Consider the following 12761-nt stretch of genomic DNA (forward strand, 5'->3'; position numbering starts at 1 on the left):
CTCAGGACCTAAACAGGGCCCACTTGGTATGGGGTGATCGGTATTAATCATCAAGCGTTGTAGTACGAGGGACATCTCAAGCTGAGATTCTCAACTGCCTCTTCCGTTTGGACGAGAATCAACTCTTTTTTTTTTTGGGATAAAAAAGGATTGATAGGATCAAGTTCTGATCATCATCACGGATCCGAACATGCCTTCGATCACCCTCAAATCTCTTCCCTTGACGAGATGTGCACATATGAATATTGTAGTAATTTTTTTGATACGTTATATGCGAAGTAAAAAATGTGTTAATGCTACAAGTAAATAAAATTTGACAAATAATTCACTATCTAAACAAAACTCGTACTACTGTTTTCGTTACTTATTATTCTTTTGTTTGATGATAATTAGCAGTGCGATGTATGATACCCCATTTTTTATCTGGCAAGAATACTCAGATGAATTTGTTCTATAATCTACTTGTAGAATAACGATAAATATAACATATAACGGTACATTTGTATGTTATTGCAAAGCTTGCGAGTGAAACCTTAAATCAAACGCGCCTAAATATTTATCTTTACTCGGGTTGAACTCTTTTTAAAGTTGCATCATCTACCTCTGTCAAATTTTCTTTAATTTACTCAAATAATTGGAATATTTGTCAAACACGCAACTCCTTTCGATAGAAAAAGTCGCATGCATTGTCCCTGTCTAATTAAGGCTTTAGCTGAACAAGCACTTCGAATTTCATTAGAGTAACACACATTCATACGTACACATAGCTATATATATATATATATATATATATATATATATATATATATATATATGTTAGAATAACTTCGATATGGTAAAAATAATTTGAAACAACTCTAATTATATTCTGGTCTTTACGTACTTGCTTGGCTCTTTTACTCTTTTAAGAATGGTTAAACTTTGACATCACGTGACTTTTAATCAACAATTTCGGATTAGAGAAGAAACGGAGGATCAATTAAATTCAGAGAAAGAAATATATAGGTTTATAATTCTTACTGTCCTTAGTGTCAGATCAGAGAAACACACGCTCAATTTTGGGTTCAACCGTTCCAGTTGAAACCGTCAAAAATAGAGGTTGAAGCCTGGGAAGGATAATCATAGATTAGTAGCATTTAATTGACCTTAATTAAGTACAAGGTTTCGGCTTTAAATCGTATAGAAAAAATGCACTGCACCTGGACCCGAAAGGCACCGAAGAGCGTGTGTATTTTGGAACGAGTTTCAGAGGCTACTTGCTCTAGAAAGAGCATTAAGTTGACCGAGTTCGAGCAAACTCGCTGCCGCCATTTTTTTGCAATAGTACCGAAAAGTCCAAGAATTGGGCGATTTAGTCAAACTGAACAAATTTTATCAGAAACCGTTTATTTTTGTTAGATCTCTGACTTGTATTAATCCTTTGTTTTTTTTTCTGACTTGGTTCTAATTTCTGGAATTCCAAACCTCTCATCATGTTGATTTGATGCCAAGACTTCCTCTCCATGCTAAGACTTTTTGGGATCGCGCAATCTTTTTTGTCAAACTATTTCAAAAGGAAAGTGATATTTCAACAATAACGCTTAAATTTTTGTCAAACTATTTGTTTTACATTTTGTTATTTTATAGATAAGTGTAAGGTATCGATTTGATGTACGTAGAATAAAAATGTGATTGAAAAATGTGTTTACGAAAAACGTAAATTTTTTTTTTTTAAAAAAAAAGACAATTCAAGCAACACCGTGAAAATTATAAAAAAGGCATAATAAATTGTGTCTTTTAAAACTAGACGTTCTATTCATGGAGAATATTCTAAATTCCATATTCTAATTTTTGGGGAAATGAAATATTCCAAAGTCATGTAGTTGGTATGACACAGGAGAAAATATACCACTTCAGGGAGCCCAATAACGAGGTCGGTACAATCTGCACTCTTGACCACAAAAAAAGTATGGTTGTCGCAATATAAATAGTTTTTTTGTCAAAGGGACAATCTTTTGAAGCTTCATTTTTGTTGTTATTAAACTTTCAAGTTCTCAACATAGTTATTTTCTCTAAACAAACTTAAGAATCTATTTAGGGGCTCTATTTAAAGACCAAATGATGATTAAAGGTGCGTTAGTATCAAGAATGTTTCACCTAAGATAATCAATTAATGTAGCAACATTAGTAGGACCCCAAAAAAAAAAAAAAAAATGGACGCCTCTTTCTTCATTCTCTTCCCCTCTTTACCCCCCTTGTTTCTATCACTGACATTTCTTATCAGTGAGCCAATCAGTACAGTGGTTTCAACCAACGGTGTTGGGTGGGCGAACAGGGCATTGCCTTTTCCATTGAACAGAGGGATTGATGACAGTTTTGTTTTGATCAACAGCATATGCCTATGATGTATGATGATGATGGCCTAACCAAAAACAACAAACCAAATGATGGTGGCATTTGATAGCGACCTGGCCCGACCTTCATCTAAATAATTGACTCACTTTCTTGTGGAATCTTAAAGGCACAATACCTCCATTTAGATTGTGATGATGTAATTCCTTGGTTTTAAACTTTCAATTAAGAAAATTCCCATTTCCAAAGTATTTGGAGAGAAGTGTGGAGTTAGTGCCCAGCTACAAACTTGTGTTGTGCGGTTTGGAGAAAAAGGGTTACAAGTAACTTCAAGAAAACGAGCTACTATTACATTTGATTGGCATTTCGCATTAAATCAATGTGTATTATTTTTCTTGAATTTACACCTATTTAGTATTTTCCGTGCGTAAGAAAAATTAATTCTATCATAAAATCTAAGATAAAAGGGGTGCAGAATCAACCCACACCTGACTAATATCCCTATCCAAAAGTATAATCCATTGGATATAGGTGTAAATTTATCATTCAACGAGATGAAATTAGCCATTTGGGCTTTTCAAACGAGCAAAATTCAATTGGGGGTCTGGAGCGAAACATGAGCCCACTAACCCAAATCCGAAACATATCAAAGGCTGGGCGGTGGGCCATGTCAACTAGGCTGAGCTCCAAAGTTTAAAGTTAATGAACCTGAGTTTTTGAGAAGTTTGTTTAAAATTTTACTGTAGTGCACTGTAAAAGTTTTTGAAAAATTTTTTTAAAATGAAAAACTTTTTTTTTTCTTTCTTTCCTCTTCTTCTTCTTTTTCTTTTTCCCTCCCCCTGCCCTTTCCCTCCCCCGTTAACCTCTGCCTCCGACGAACCAGCAACCATGATCCTACCATTTTTTTTCTTTCTTTTTCTCTTTTTTTTTTTCTTTTTTTTCTTTCCTTTTTCTTTTCTTTCCTCTTCTTTTTCTTTTCTTTCTTCTTCCTCCCCCCTGGCCCTTCCTTCCCCCGTTACCTCTGCCTCCGACGAACCAGTAGCCTTGTTCAAAAATTCTTTTTTCTTTTTCTCTTCCCTTCTTCTCCCTCTCTGCTCCTTTCTCCCTCTCTACTCCCCTTCACCTTCCCCCTTTCCCTCTCAAAGTTAGAGAACCTGCAATCATGGCGTGCACAAATTTTTTTTTTTTTTTTGCTTTTTCTTTCCCCATCTTCTCCATCTCCCTCTCTCCCCCTTCTCCATCTCTTTTTTTGTGCAATGAGTTATTAGATTGGGTTCAGGGTTGTCGGCGAAAGTTAGTTACCGCGGGTTGCGTCTGCAATCGTGGCTGTTGTGGGTTGCGAGGGAGAGAGAATGGAGGAAGCGGCGGGTGGCACGCGGCGAGGGTTGGCGGTGACTATTCAACGTTGGTGGGGAGGGTGGCCAGGGAGGGGAGGAGTGGGGAGGGAAGGAGAGGAAGAGGGGGAGGGGGAGAGGGAGAGGGAGAAAGGAAGGAAAAAAAAAAAAAAGGAATGCCGGCACTGGAATAAGTGGCGGAGGTGGTGGCCGGCGATGATGGTGTGGTGGATTGGGGTGGGAGAGAAAGAAAAAGAAAAGAGAAAGTTTTTTGTGTATTAGATATTTTGAAGTGTGTAGGTTAAAAATTTTGATAAATTTTTTTGGCTTCCTATAGCAAAAGTTGTTAAAAAATTAGTAGCTAAAAAATTTGGTAAAAAACTAGACTTCCAAACAGGCCTTTTTTTATGACCCCGTTTAGAATCTGAGTTTTTTGAAAATTTGTCTAAAACTTTACTGTGGTGCACTGTAGAAGTTTTTGGAAATATTTTTTAAGATGAAAAACTTTTTTTTTAACTTTTCTTTCTTTTTCTCTTACTTTTTCTTTTTCTTTCCTTCATTTTTCTTTTCTTTCCTCATTTTTTCTTCTTCTTCTACTCCCTTCCTCTGCCTTCCCAGCAGCCATGGCCCTATCATTTTTTTCTTTTATTTCTTTTTCTTTTTCTCTTTCTCTTTCTTTCTTTTTCTTTTTCTTTTCTTTCCTCTCTTCTTCTTCTTCCTTCCCCCTCCCTCTTCCCTCGCGGTACCATACCTCTGCCTCGTTGAAGAACCAGCAGCCATGGTCCCAAATTTTTTATTTCTTTTTCTCTTCCCCTCTTCTCTCTCTTTGCTCCTCTCTTCCCCTCTACTCCCCTTTACCCTCCTCCTCTCCCTTCCGAAGCCAGAGAACCAACAGCCATGGTGTCTCGATTTTTTTTTTGTTTTTTCTCTCTCCCTTTTCTCCATCTCCATCTCCCTCTCCCCTCTCCTCCACTTTCCTATTCTCCTCCCCTTCCTCCTCCTCGTTGCCCAATCCAGTCGCATGACCAGATCGCAGCTAGGGAAGAGAGAGGTGGCCAGAGAGGCAAGGGAGAGAGGGGAGGGAGGGAGGGAGAGGGGGAGGGGAAGAGGGAGAGGGAGAAGGAGAAAGGAAGGAAAAAGGCGCTGGAAGTAGCGGCGGAGGTTGTAGCTGGCGATGAAGGTGTGGTGGATCAGGGTGGAAGAGAAAGAAGAAGAAAAGAGGAAGTTTTTTGTGTATTAGATATTTTGAAGTGTGTAGGTTAAAAAATTTGATAAGTTCTTTTGGATTCCTGTAGTTAAATTTGTTAAAAAACTAGTAGTTAGAAAATTTGGCCAAAAAACTCCGTTCCAAACAGGTCCTATATTCTTTCACAGTCTGTATCCAATAGAAAGCGTATCCTAATTTATAATAAATGACAATCACAAATTACAATCCTATGACCTTGAAATGCAATCGGAGCCATTTGATCATGCCCTTTAACCAACAAGGATGCACCACGGAAGCAAGTTGCCTTAACATTTTATACAGGTTGATATAAATTTAACATAACAGCTGATTAGAGGAGCTGCGAAATATCAGTTTTATTTTTAGGAAAAAGAAAAAACTAAGGCATTCATGTATATTTGGAGTGGGCACATAAAGATGGCAATAGAGCGGGGAACTTGTTCCCTTATTATAAACTCCCTAATCCCTGCCCCCACCACGGCCCGCTTCCCCCACGGGTGTCCACAAGGGTGCCTCTTCTTCCCTCCTCCCCCCCCCCACCCCACCCCACTCCTCTTCTAAATCATTCCAAATTGCTGCACAAGATAAAAAGATTTCTTAATGTTCCATGTCTATGCTTCTTGAGGGATAAGATGTTTGTAGTTGAATAAGGGGCATTATGAAGCGATTATCAAAAAGAATCATCTTTGGTTACAGTTCTTGTTTGTATGTTGATGGCCGGATTATTAGAAATGGAGGAAACAACTGTGGAAAAACTCAAAACTTTCTCTAACAATTGTATAACTTAATCTAATCTATGGGAGAAAATCACTTAAGTAGCAAGTCACAAATAGTGATTAGTGGGACATTGACTTCCCACCCACAACCAAAACTTAAAGTCTTGGTGGTGACCAATAGACCAAATGACTGTTGGCCTCTATAACTGTCATTTGAGCATTTTTGTGTGATTGAAACAAGTATTTATCTTTTCTATTTAGATTCAGAAGATGAAGCAAAAGCTTAAAGAAATAAATAGAGAGATTGAAGAAGAAATGCGTTAACGAGATTTAAGAGGAGGCTTTGAAGAACAGAGATTTAAGAGGAGGCTTTGAGGAACAAAGCATGCATATGGCTGTTGAATTTTCTTCACATAGCTATGGACAGATTAGTCCTGCAACCGACAAAAAAATTGTTATTAGGATAAATTAGTACTACTAATAGTTTAACCCAACATAAATCAGTAACACCACCCCCCTCCCTCCCACACACAGCCCCCATACCTCCCCTCGCGGGGCAGTGTCTCGTTGCCATCCTTCTCTATGGACAAAAACAATGGGGTTCAACCATATATGAAGAATAAAAAAAAAAAAAGTATCGATCCTCAGTCTTTGCCATAAGCATTTTTCCCCCCGAAAATTAATATCATCAAAGGAAGCCGTAATCACGTTGCTGCACCAATATCCAAACTTTATCCTTTTCTTCCAAGAGAATAGAGAGTTTATATAGATCACATTTTCATTGTAATAAACCCCAAACTACTCATATATTCCAATCAATAAAAAGGAACTTCCAAAGTAAAATGACAACTAAACTCCGGACCTGCACAGAGAGAGAGAGAGAGATAGAACAAGTGTGGCAAACTGGCAATGATCCTGGCATCAACTCAATTAACTAGTTTGAATGGTTGATTTGGAGGAATGAAACAGTTAAAACGGAGTATAGAAGTTCTGCAAACTGGCAACGAATCAGGCCTCTTGTTTGGGAATTTTAGTTGGGAAGAAAGAGGAGTGAACATTTAAAACACATTCCTCTCCAAACAGGGACTAGTGGGATGGAGGTACTGTGAGCTCAAAACTTGTAAACCTATTTCAAATCCATTTAAATCGGCCCATAGAAGTTCAAGCAACACTAGTATCAAAAATCTTCGAGGATAAATTGTTCAGATATATTTATATGACACCTCCAACATGTAAACAAATTAGGGATGTCAAAGCTTTCGTTACAAAATATGCATGCATGACAAGCCACAGTATACCCCAAATGGCCAAAAATAAGCAACCTGAGACTTGTCAGCAGCTGAAGCGAGATTCATTCCCTACTAACAACACAAAAATTGTTTTCATGAGCAAAATCATGACATCACATGTTACTGCTGAAAATGTACAGGGAATATGCCCAAGGATACAGAAAAGTTGGGAGCTGAAATTTGGAACTTCACCGCTAGGGTTTTGAACTAGGTTAAACCAGGATCACAATGAAGGAGAAACAGATGAATAATGCAGTGGTCCTCGCAGTAGATCAGGCACCTCAAGATGTTCCAGTAGGGGCTTCATCTTCAATCCAATTATTCGTACTTCTGGATTAGAGTGGCCCAACAAAAATACATCTGTAACCTGTGAAAGTACCATATGACATGAGCAATATGTTAATGCATGCCTACAAGGGACAATTCAGCCAGGCATTTAAAGAGAACAGAAGTGTATATATATCGTGTCAGACAAAGGGACACTGGGGGAGGGTGGCAGAGACACTACATGGATGATATTATTTCAAAAATGGAAAGACTGGAGTATGTATTTGTGACCCAAAAAGATTTATTCTCTGGTGAAAAGCAATTTGTAAAGGATAAGACCCAGGTATCGAGAATACTTCACTCACATTACATACATCTATAAGATGAAAGAGAGAGTTCATACTCCCTAAAGGTTCCAAGATCAATTTAATCTTTTGTGAAGCATTAAAAAGGCACCCCCCCCCCTCCACTGGTTTCCAGAAGCAAAACTCATTGCTTAGAAACAGGAAAATATTGCCAGAGAAAAGGGCTTGAACTTGACACAAATACACACCATCAAAGTATTATGGCGCTCATGGCAACAATATCTAAGAACCACTATTAGCTGATATCTCATATCCCCATATCTTTGGATGTCAAACCTATACATAGATTTCATTCGTTTATAAATTCAAAACAGCATCCACTGGATCAGTTTTCTCCTCGAACTTTTGTTTATGCAAACTAAGCACAAGTAACCAAACTTTCTTTTACAGATACAACACCAGCCCAGCATACAGGTAAATTCTTTTTGAAGTTATGAGAAGATCTACATGTTAGAAGTTTCCAGTCTCTTTATCCTATGTTTTCGGAAAACCAGATTGAGGTCAGGGAGAAAATTTGCAAGCAGCACATAAAGTTTGAAACTTGTCCAAGAAATTCAAAAGAACATATTCAGAATCAAAGGATAGACAGTGCTTATGATATTTGTTCCCTTCTGTCACAGAATGCCTGTCAATTGGCTGGGCTGTCCCTTTACAACTTATAAAGTTCATTAGATCACAAAAAGGGCCACCGGCTAGTCTTGAAAAGACAAATTCTGACTTCTAATACGAGATCCAATAGTTTGTAAAATTAAGTCTGGTTTAAAAAATCATATCATACCTGAGTACAACCAAATAGTTTCAAAACTTTCAGAGACAAGCAGCCATCTACAATCAATCCAAGGGCTTCATTAGTCAAATTGCGACACCAGGACAAATCCAAATATTGCAGGTTTCTAGAGAGTCTGGCAAGTGATATAGCGGTATTCTGAGCGACCTGGAAATTTTGTCAGAAAGGCCTAGTCAAGCCCAACAATGGAATGCCATGTATAAAGTAACCTAGGATAAAAGACCCACGTGTTTGATCAGTTAATGAAATATCAAATACGCGAAAAATCCAAATTACCTCCCAGCTGCGAGAAGCAAAATCTCAGGATATTGTTATCAAGCAAATTTGGTATGAAATGCAAAGATGAGCAACAGGAGAGGGAGGGAAGAGAAGGAGCAAAAAAGGTATTGATAGTTTAGTACCTGTTTAACATTACTTAGTGAAAGTTCTCTCAAAGTATCTCCACAGGTCTCAAGATAAGCAGCAACAGCTTCATCGCTGCCACAAAATCGTAGGAAAGTTATGCTGTTGGATGTCAACTACTATTCTGAATATGGGATACAGGATTACTTGTCAATGAGAACACAGAGATAATCTCTAACTGCACTATAAAGCTCCTATAAAAGTGCTAGAGGCTTGTTCTAAAGGTCCGTCAGAGTCTATGGGTTTTGCAAAGAAGAGGCATTGACTTCTTAACTTGCTGCTGTAAAAGGCAAGCTAGATGTAATGGAAACAGAAGAGCTTGGAGGTGTGCCCTCACAATTGGGTATTATGGAATAAAATCAACTGTATGCCTTTTGAGGACATATAGAAAGCTTTGTAACAGTATCAAACAGTATCTTTTGGTTCACATGGTTTTTAGGGCTAAGCATACTTTCCTAATTCTTATGAATATCGATTCTGAATGGAATTCCCTTGAGGGATCTTTATATCTTTGTATACTTCATATATAGGTGGTACACTCTTGTACTACTTTCTCAAATAATGCATTTATTTTAAAAGGCCAATATTTAAAAAACCTGAATGTGTTGCGGCAGAGTTTCAAAGCTTGAATTGCTTGACAACCATTTGCAAGGTACCCTATTGCAGTATCTGTTAAGTTGCACAAGTTAGAGAGATCAATTGCACATAATTCTGAGCAATATTCTACAATAACTCTAACAGAAGAATCCGTCAATTTCCTGCACCAAAGGAAATACAAACAGGATTAATGAACTAAGTAGAGATTCCTTCATAATTCAAATCTGAAAAGGCAATCTATTCAGAATAACCCACATGCAATCTGCCAAAACAAGCTCCTTTATCTTGTGACCTCGTTCGCTTACAAATCTACTGACAAAATCATCAGAAACAGTCTCCATGCCAGCCAATGACAAGACTTCCAATTGTTCAAACTCTAACAAAGCTGACAATATATGCTTGGCTTCTAGCCCTTGGCAGTCATCTAGATATAGTTCCCTCAGAACTGATCCCAGTGAAGCTGCCAAACTGGCAATGCCATCAGAAGTAAGAAGGGAACATTGGCTGAGATTTATAGATCTTAGTGAAGGTGCAGCAGAAACCAGTGCACTTAGACCTACATCAGAAAGACGATATGCAGCCCGTAATGACGCAGCAGTTAAAGCAGGCAGGCAATTTGAAGCACGAGCTAATGTACCAAAAAGAACATAATCTGCCAAACATCTTCCACACTGATCAAGCTGTAGGACCTGATTCCCAAACAAATATAGTCTTCAGATATTTCAAGATCAATTAAAAAAAAGAAACAAGAAATCTACATGTAATCTAGATGCCTATAGAATTCTTCCTGTAGCTCATGAAAAGAAATTTCAGCACAAAGAAACAAGTTGAACTATTTACATGCAAAACCACCAAGCAAAAACCAATATCCAAAAGAATGCACATAGCACTTGATTATTTTAGTTGATGTAATTGAGGCTGAATAAGCATAGCCCAAAGCAAAAAACAATGGGATTTGTAGCCCGTGTCTCAAATATAGTTGGAGCATAAAAATTTAATTAGGCCAGATCATGCTGCAAAGGAAAAAAACTTAGGAAAATGCATTGTCCATCTCAAAGTGATAAAAGACTTAAATTGCAACAAAATGACACTATATCAAAATGCCAACTACAGTCAATTCCCATACCGTCAAATTGCTAGTATCACATGCTTCAAAAGTTCTAGTGAATATTTCCTCAGATAACCAGGAACAGTCCCTTAGATGAATCTCAGTGGGAGAACCCTGTACAAGCAGGCCAAAGAAATGATCACCCATTCTCCGAGAATCACAAAGCAATTGAGATAGCCTGCGCCTCAAAACATCAGGAATGCAATCAAGCGAAGTGATTGCATCGGCATTTTTCACAAGAATTGTCAGGCACAGGTCCTGCAACGAGGGAACCAACTGCTTTTGAAGGTTACACTGTCGATCCTTTTTGGGTTTCCATGTAACTGATGCAACCCCCCTTTTGTCTGACAAGGAATTATGCCGCTGAACATTTGCATTCATCTGACGATCCCTAATAATCTTCATTGCAGTTGAAAATGGACCAGGCCAATCTTCTGTTTCAGCGTTAATGTCAGATGGCGGAATTTCCCCTCCAGAGGTATCAGCAGCATTGTCCTCCTCCTCTTGAGACGAGAAATGAGCAAAACGAGATGCATTTCGCCTGGCTATTTCACGAAATCGAACCTTGTGAACCCTTCTGTCAGCAGTCACACTCATGTCGGTCTGCTCTGCATTTTGGGATGACATACTATCGGCCAATAAAGAAGAACTTGAAACAGTGTCGTCATTTTCTTTTTCTAACTTATTTTCGGACTTGCGTCCTACTGAGCAAGAGGATTTTGATAAGGAACTACTTTCGACTAATTTTTCTTTCCCCTTATCCTTTCTCCTAGTACTCCTGGCCTCAACCTTCTTTTCAGTCTTAACCATGTTTCCACCAGCTTCTTTCACCTCAGATTTCAATTTCAACAAATCAATGCCACTCATGAAGGAAGCCTTCTCAAGTACTTTACTTTTGCTCTTCTCTTCTCCAGTAAATTTCTTCACATTATTGATACTATGATATCCATCCCCTTCAGCAATTACCTTGGACTCATACATCACACCACCATTTCCTCTGCAGCCACTTGACATACACTCACTATCATTACCAGTATAAAACTTATCACCGTCATTACTCTCAACTCCTTCAGAACTATCACCACTCCTTTTTTTCCCTCCACTCTTCACGATTCTCCTCCCAGACCGTAGATTCAAAACCTTGTTCTCATTCTGATCCTGCCCTACAAGCATTAGATCCGATAATTCCACATCAATGCCAAATTTTCTCCTCCTCCTCCCCTGTTTCACGCTTTCAACTGCGTCACTACTTTGGCCTGAATTTCCCAAATCAACAAGAGAGTCAGATTTATTTGGTTCCTCTAACATTACGTCCCCAACCCCAATTCCAACATCATCCTTCTTCTCAGTAGATGCAGTAGCCAAATTAAGGCCATCACCCAAACTCCCATCATTTCCAGCATCCAATCTCTTCCTTTTTCGACTAAAAGTTTTAACAGTTTCTAAACCTTCAGTTAAGTCCAACTTGGAAGCCAATCGAGCACTCCGCCTGTGGACACTTCCAGCCGCCAACCCTTCCTTACCATCCTGACAAGGAGCCTTAGGGCTCAAACTCAAAGGACTAGTCGTTGACTGATGGTTCAAGCCTTCTAGGGTTTTCGCCGGAGTCTCCGGCTCAAACACCCCAATATCCACAGCTTTCGCCGGAGTTTTCAATATCATTCCCGGGGGAGCAACTTCACGAGACCTCAACACCGTCATTTCAACTGTCTATATTTGTTGCAATGATTTAAAAGGTAAAAAACGAATGTTAAAATCAGGGGGAAAAATCAATACAAAGCCTGACGAAATCGAGGCTAAAACGAGTACATAGGAGTGCGAATTTGTTCACAAGTCCATATACGGAAAATATATAAACAATAAGTACAAAGAACCTGAAATATGCATAGAATCGGAGCTGAAGGTAAGTATAGACAGAGAAATGAAAATGTAAAAACTTACCGCCGGCTGCGGATTCGAGGAATGTCGCCGGGCGGCGGCGATATTGAAAAGTACCGATAAAATTGATTGCTAAAATTTGCTAGTGGAAACCAACCGTTGGAGATGGAGTAAGAGTGAGAGTGAAGACGGCGGGTTTTGGCTGTTGGGTTTCTCTCTGTCTTTTTTGAGGTTTTATTGGGGAGAGAAATTAGGAAAGCTTCTTTAACACGACTGCTGAGATCGCCACAGGTGGCCTATTTCCCGCCAAAACAATCTCCATTTCCTGGCCTGGTGTTATATGTTGTCCCACTCTTACATTCGTCTTTCAAATAATCACACGTCTCATTTCCTTTGCTTGTTCTAGCAAGGTTTTTCCAGCTATATTTGACTAGAGCAAATTGCGAGACTCGGTATTTTTTT

General features: G+C 38.7%; 1 protein-coding gene across 1 annotated transcript; it reads right to left on the minus strand.

The window, feature by feature from the left end:
• Positions 1–6792: 6792 nt before the first annotated feature.
• Positions 6793–12507, minus strand: LOC113692560 (uncharacterized). Its single transcript, XM_027210981.2, has 7 exons — positions 12363–12507; positions 10440–12131; positions 9569–10002; positions 9313–9474; positions 8716–8791; positions 8306–8461; positions 6793–7262 (listed from the first exon to the last, which is right to left on the minus strand). The coding sequence occupies exons 2-7, from the start codon at positions 12120–12122 to the stop codon at positions 7119–7121; spliced, it is 2655 nt and encodes an 884-aa protein (XP_027066782.1). The 5' UTR covers positions 12123–12131; positions 12363–12507; the 3' UTR covers positions 6793–7118.
• Between the last annotated feature and the right edge of the window lie 254 nt (positions 12508–12761).

Source organism: Coffea arabica, chromosome 6c (genome assembly GCF_036785885.1).
Source record: "Coffea arabica cultivar ET-39 chromosome 6c, Coffea Arabica ET-39 HiFi, whole genome shotgun sequence".
NCBI lineage: Eukaryota > Viridiplantae > Streptophyta > Magnoliopsida > Gentianales > Rubiaceae > Coffea > Coffea arabica.

Bases quoted from the DNA above. Each gene is read 5' to 3' on its own strand.
- LOC113692560 (XM_027210981.2), bottom strand. From the start codon at position 12,122: ATGACGGTGTTGAGGTCTCGTGAAGTTGCTCCCCCGGGAATGATATTG. The intron at 8,792-9,312 runs GTTTTTTAAATA...ATTTTGTGGCAG, and splicing joins CTCTGCCGCAACACATTCAG to CGATGAAGCTGTTGCTGCTT. The intron at 8,462-8,715 runs GTACTAAACTAT...CAAAATTTCCAG, and splicing joins CACTAAGTAATGTTAAACAG to GTCGCTCAGAATACCGCTAT.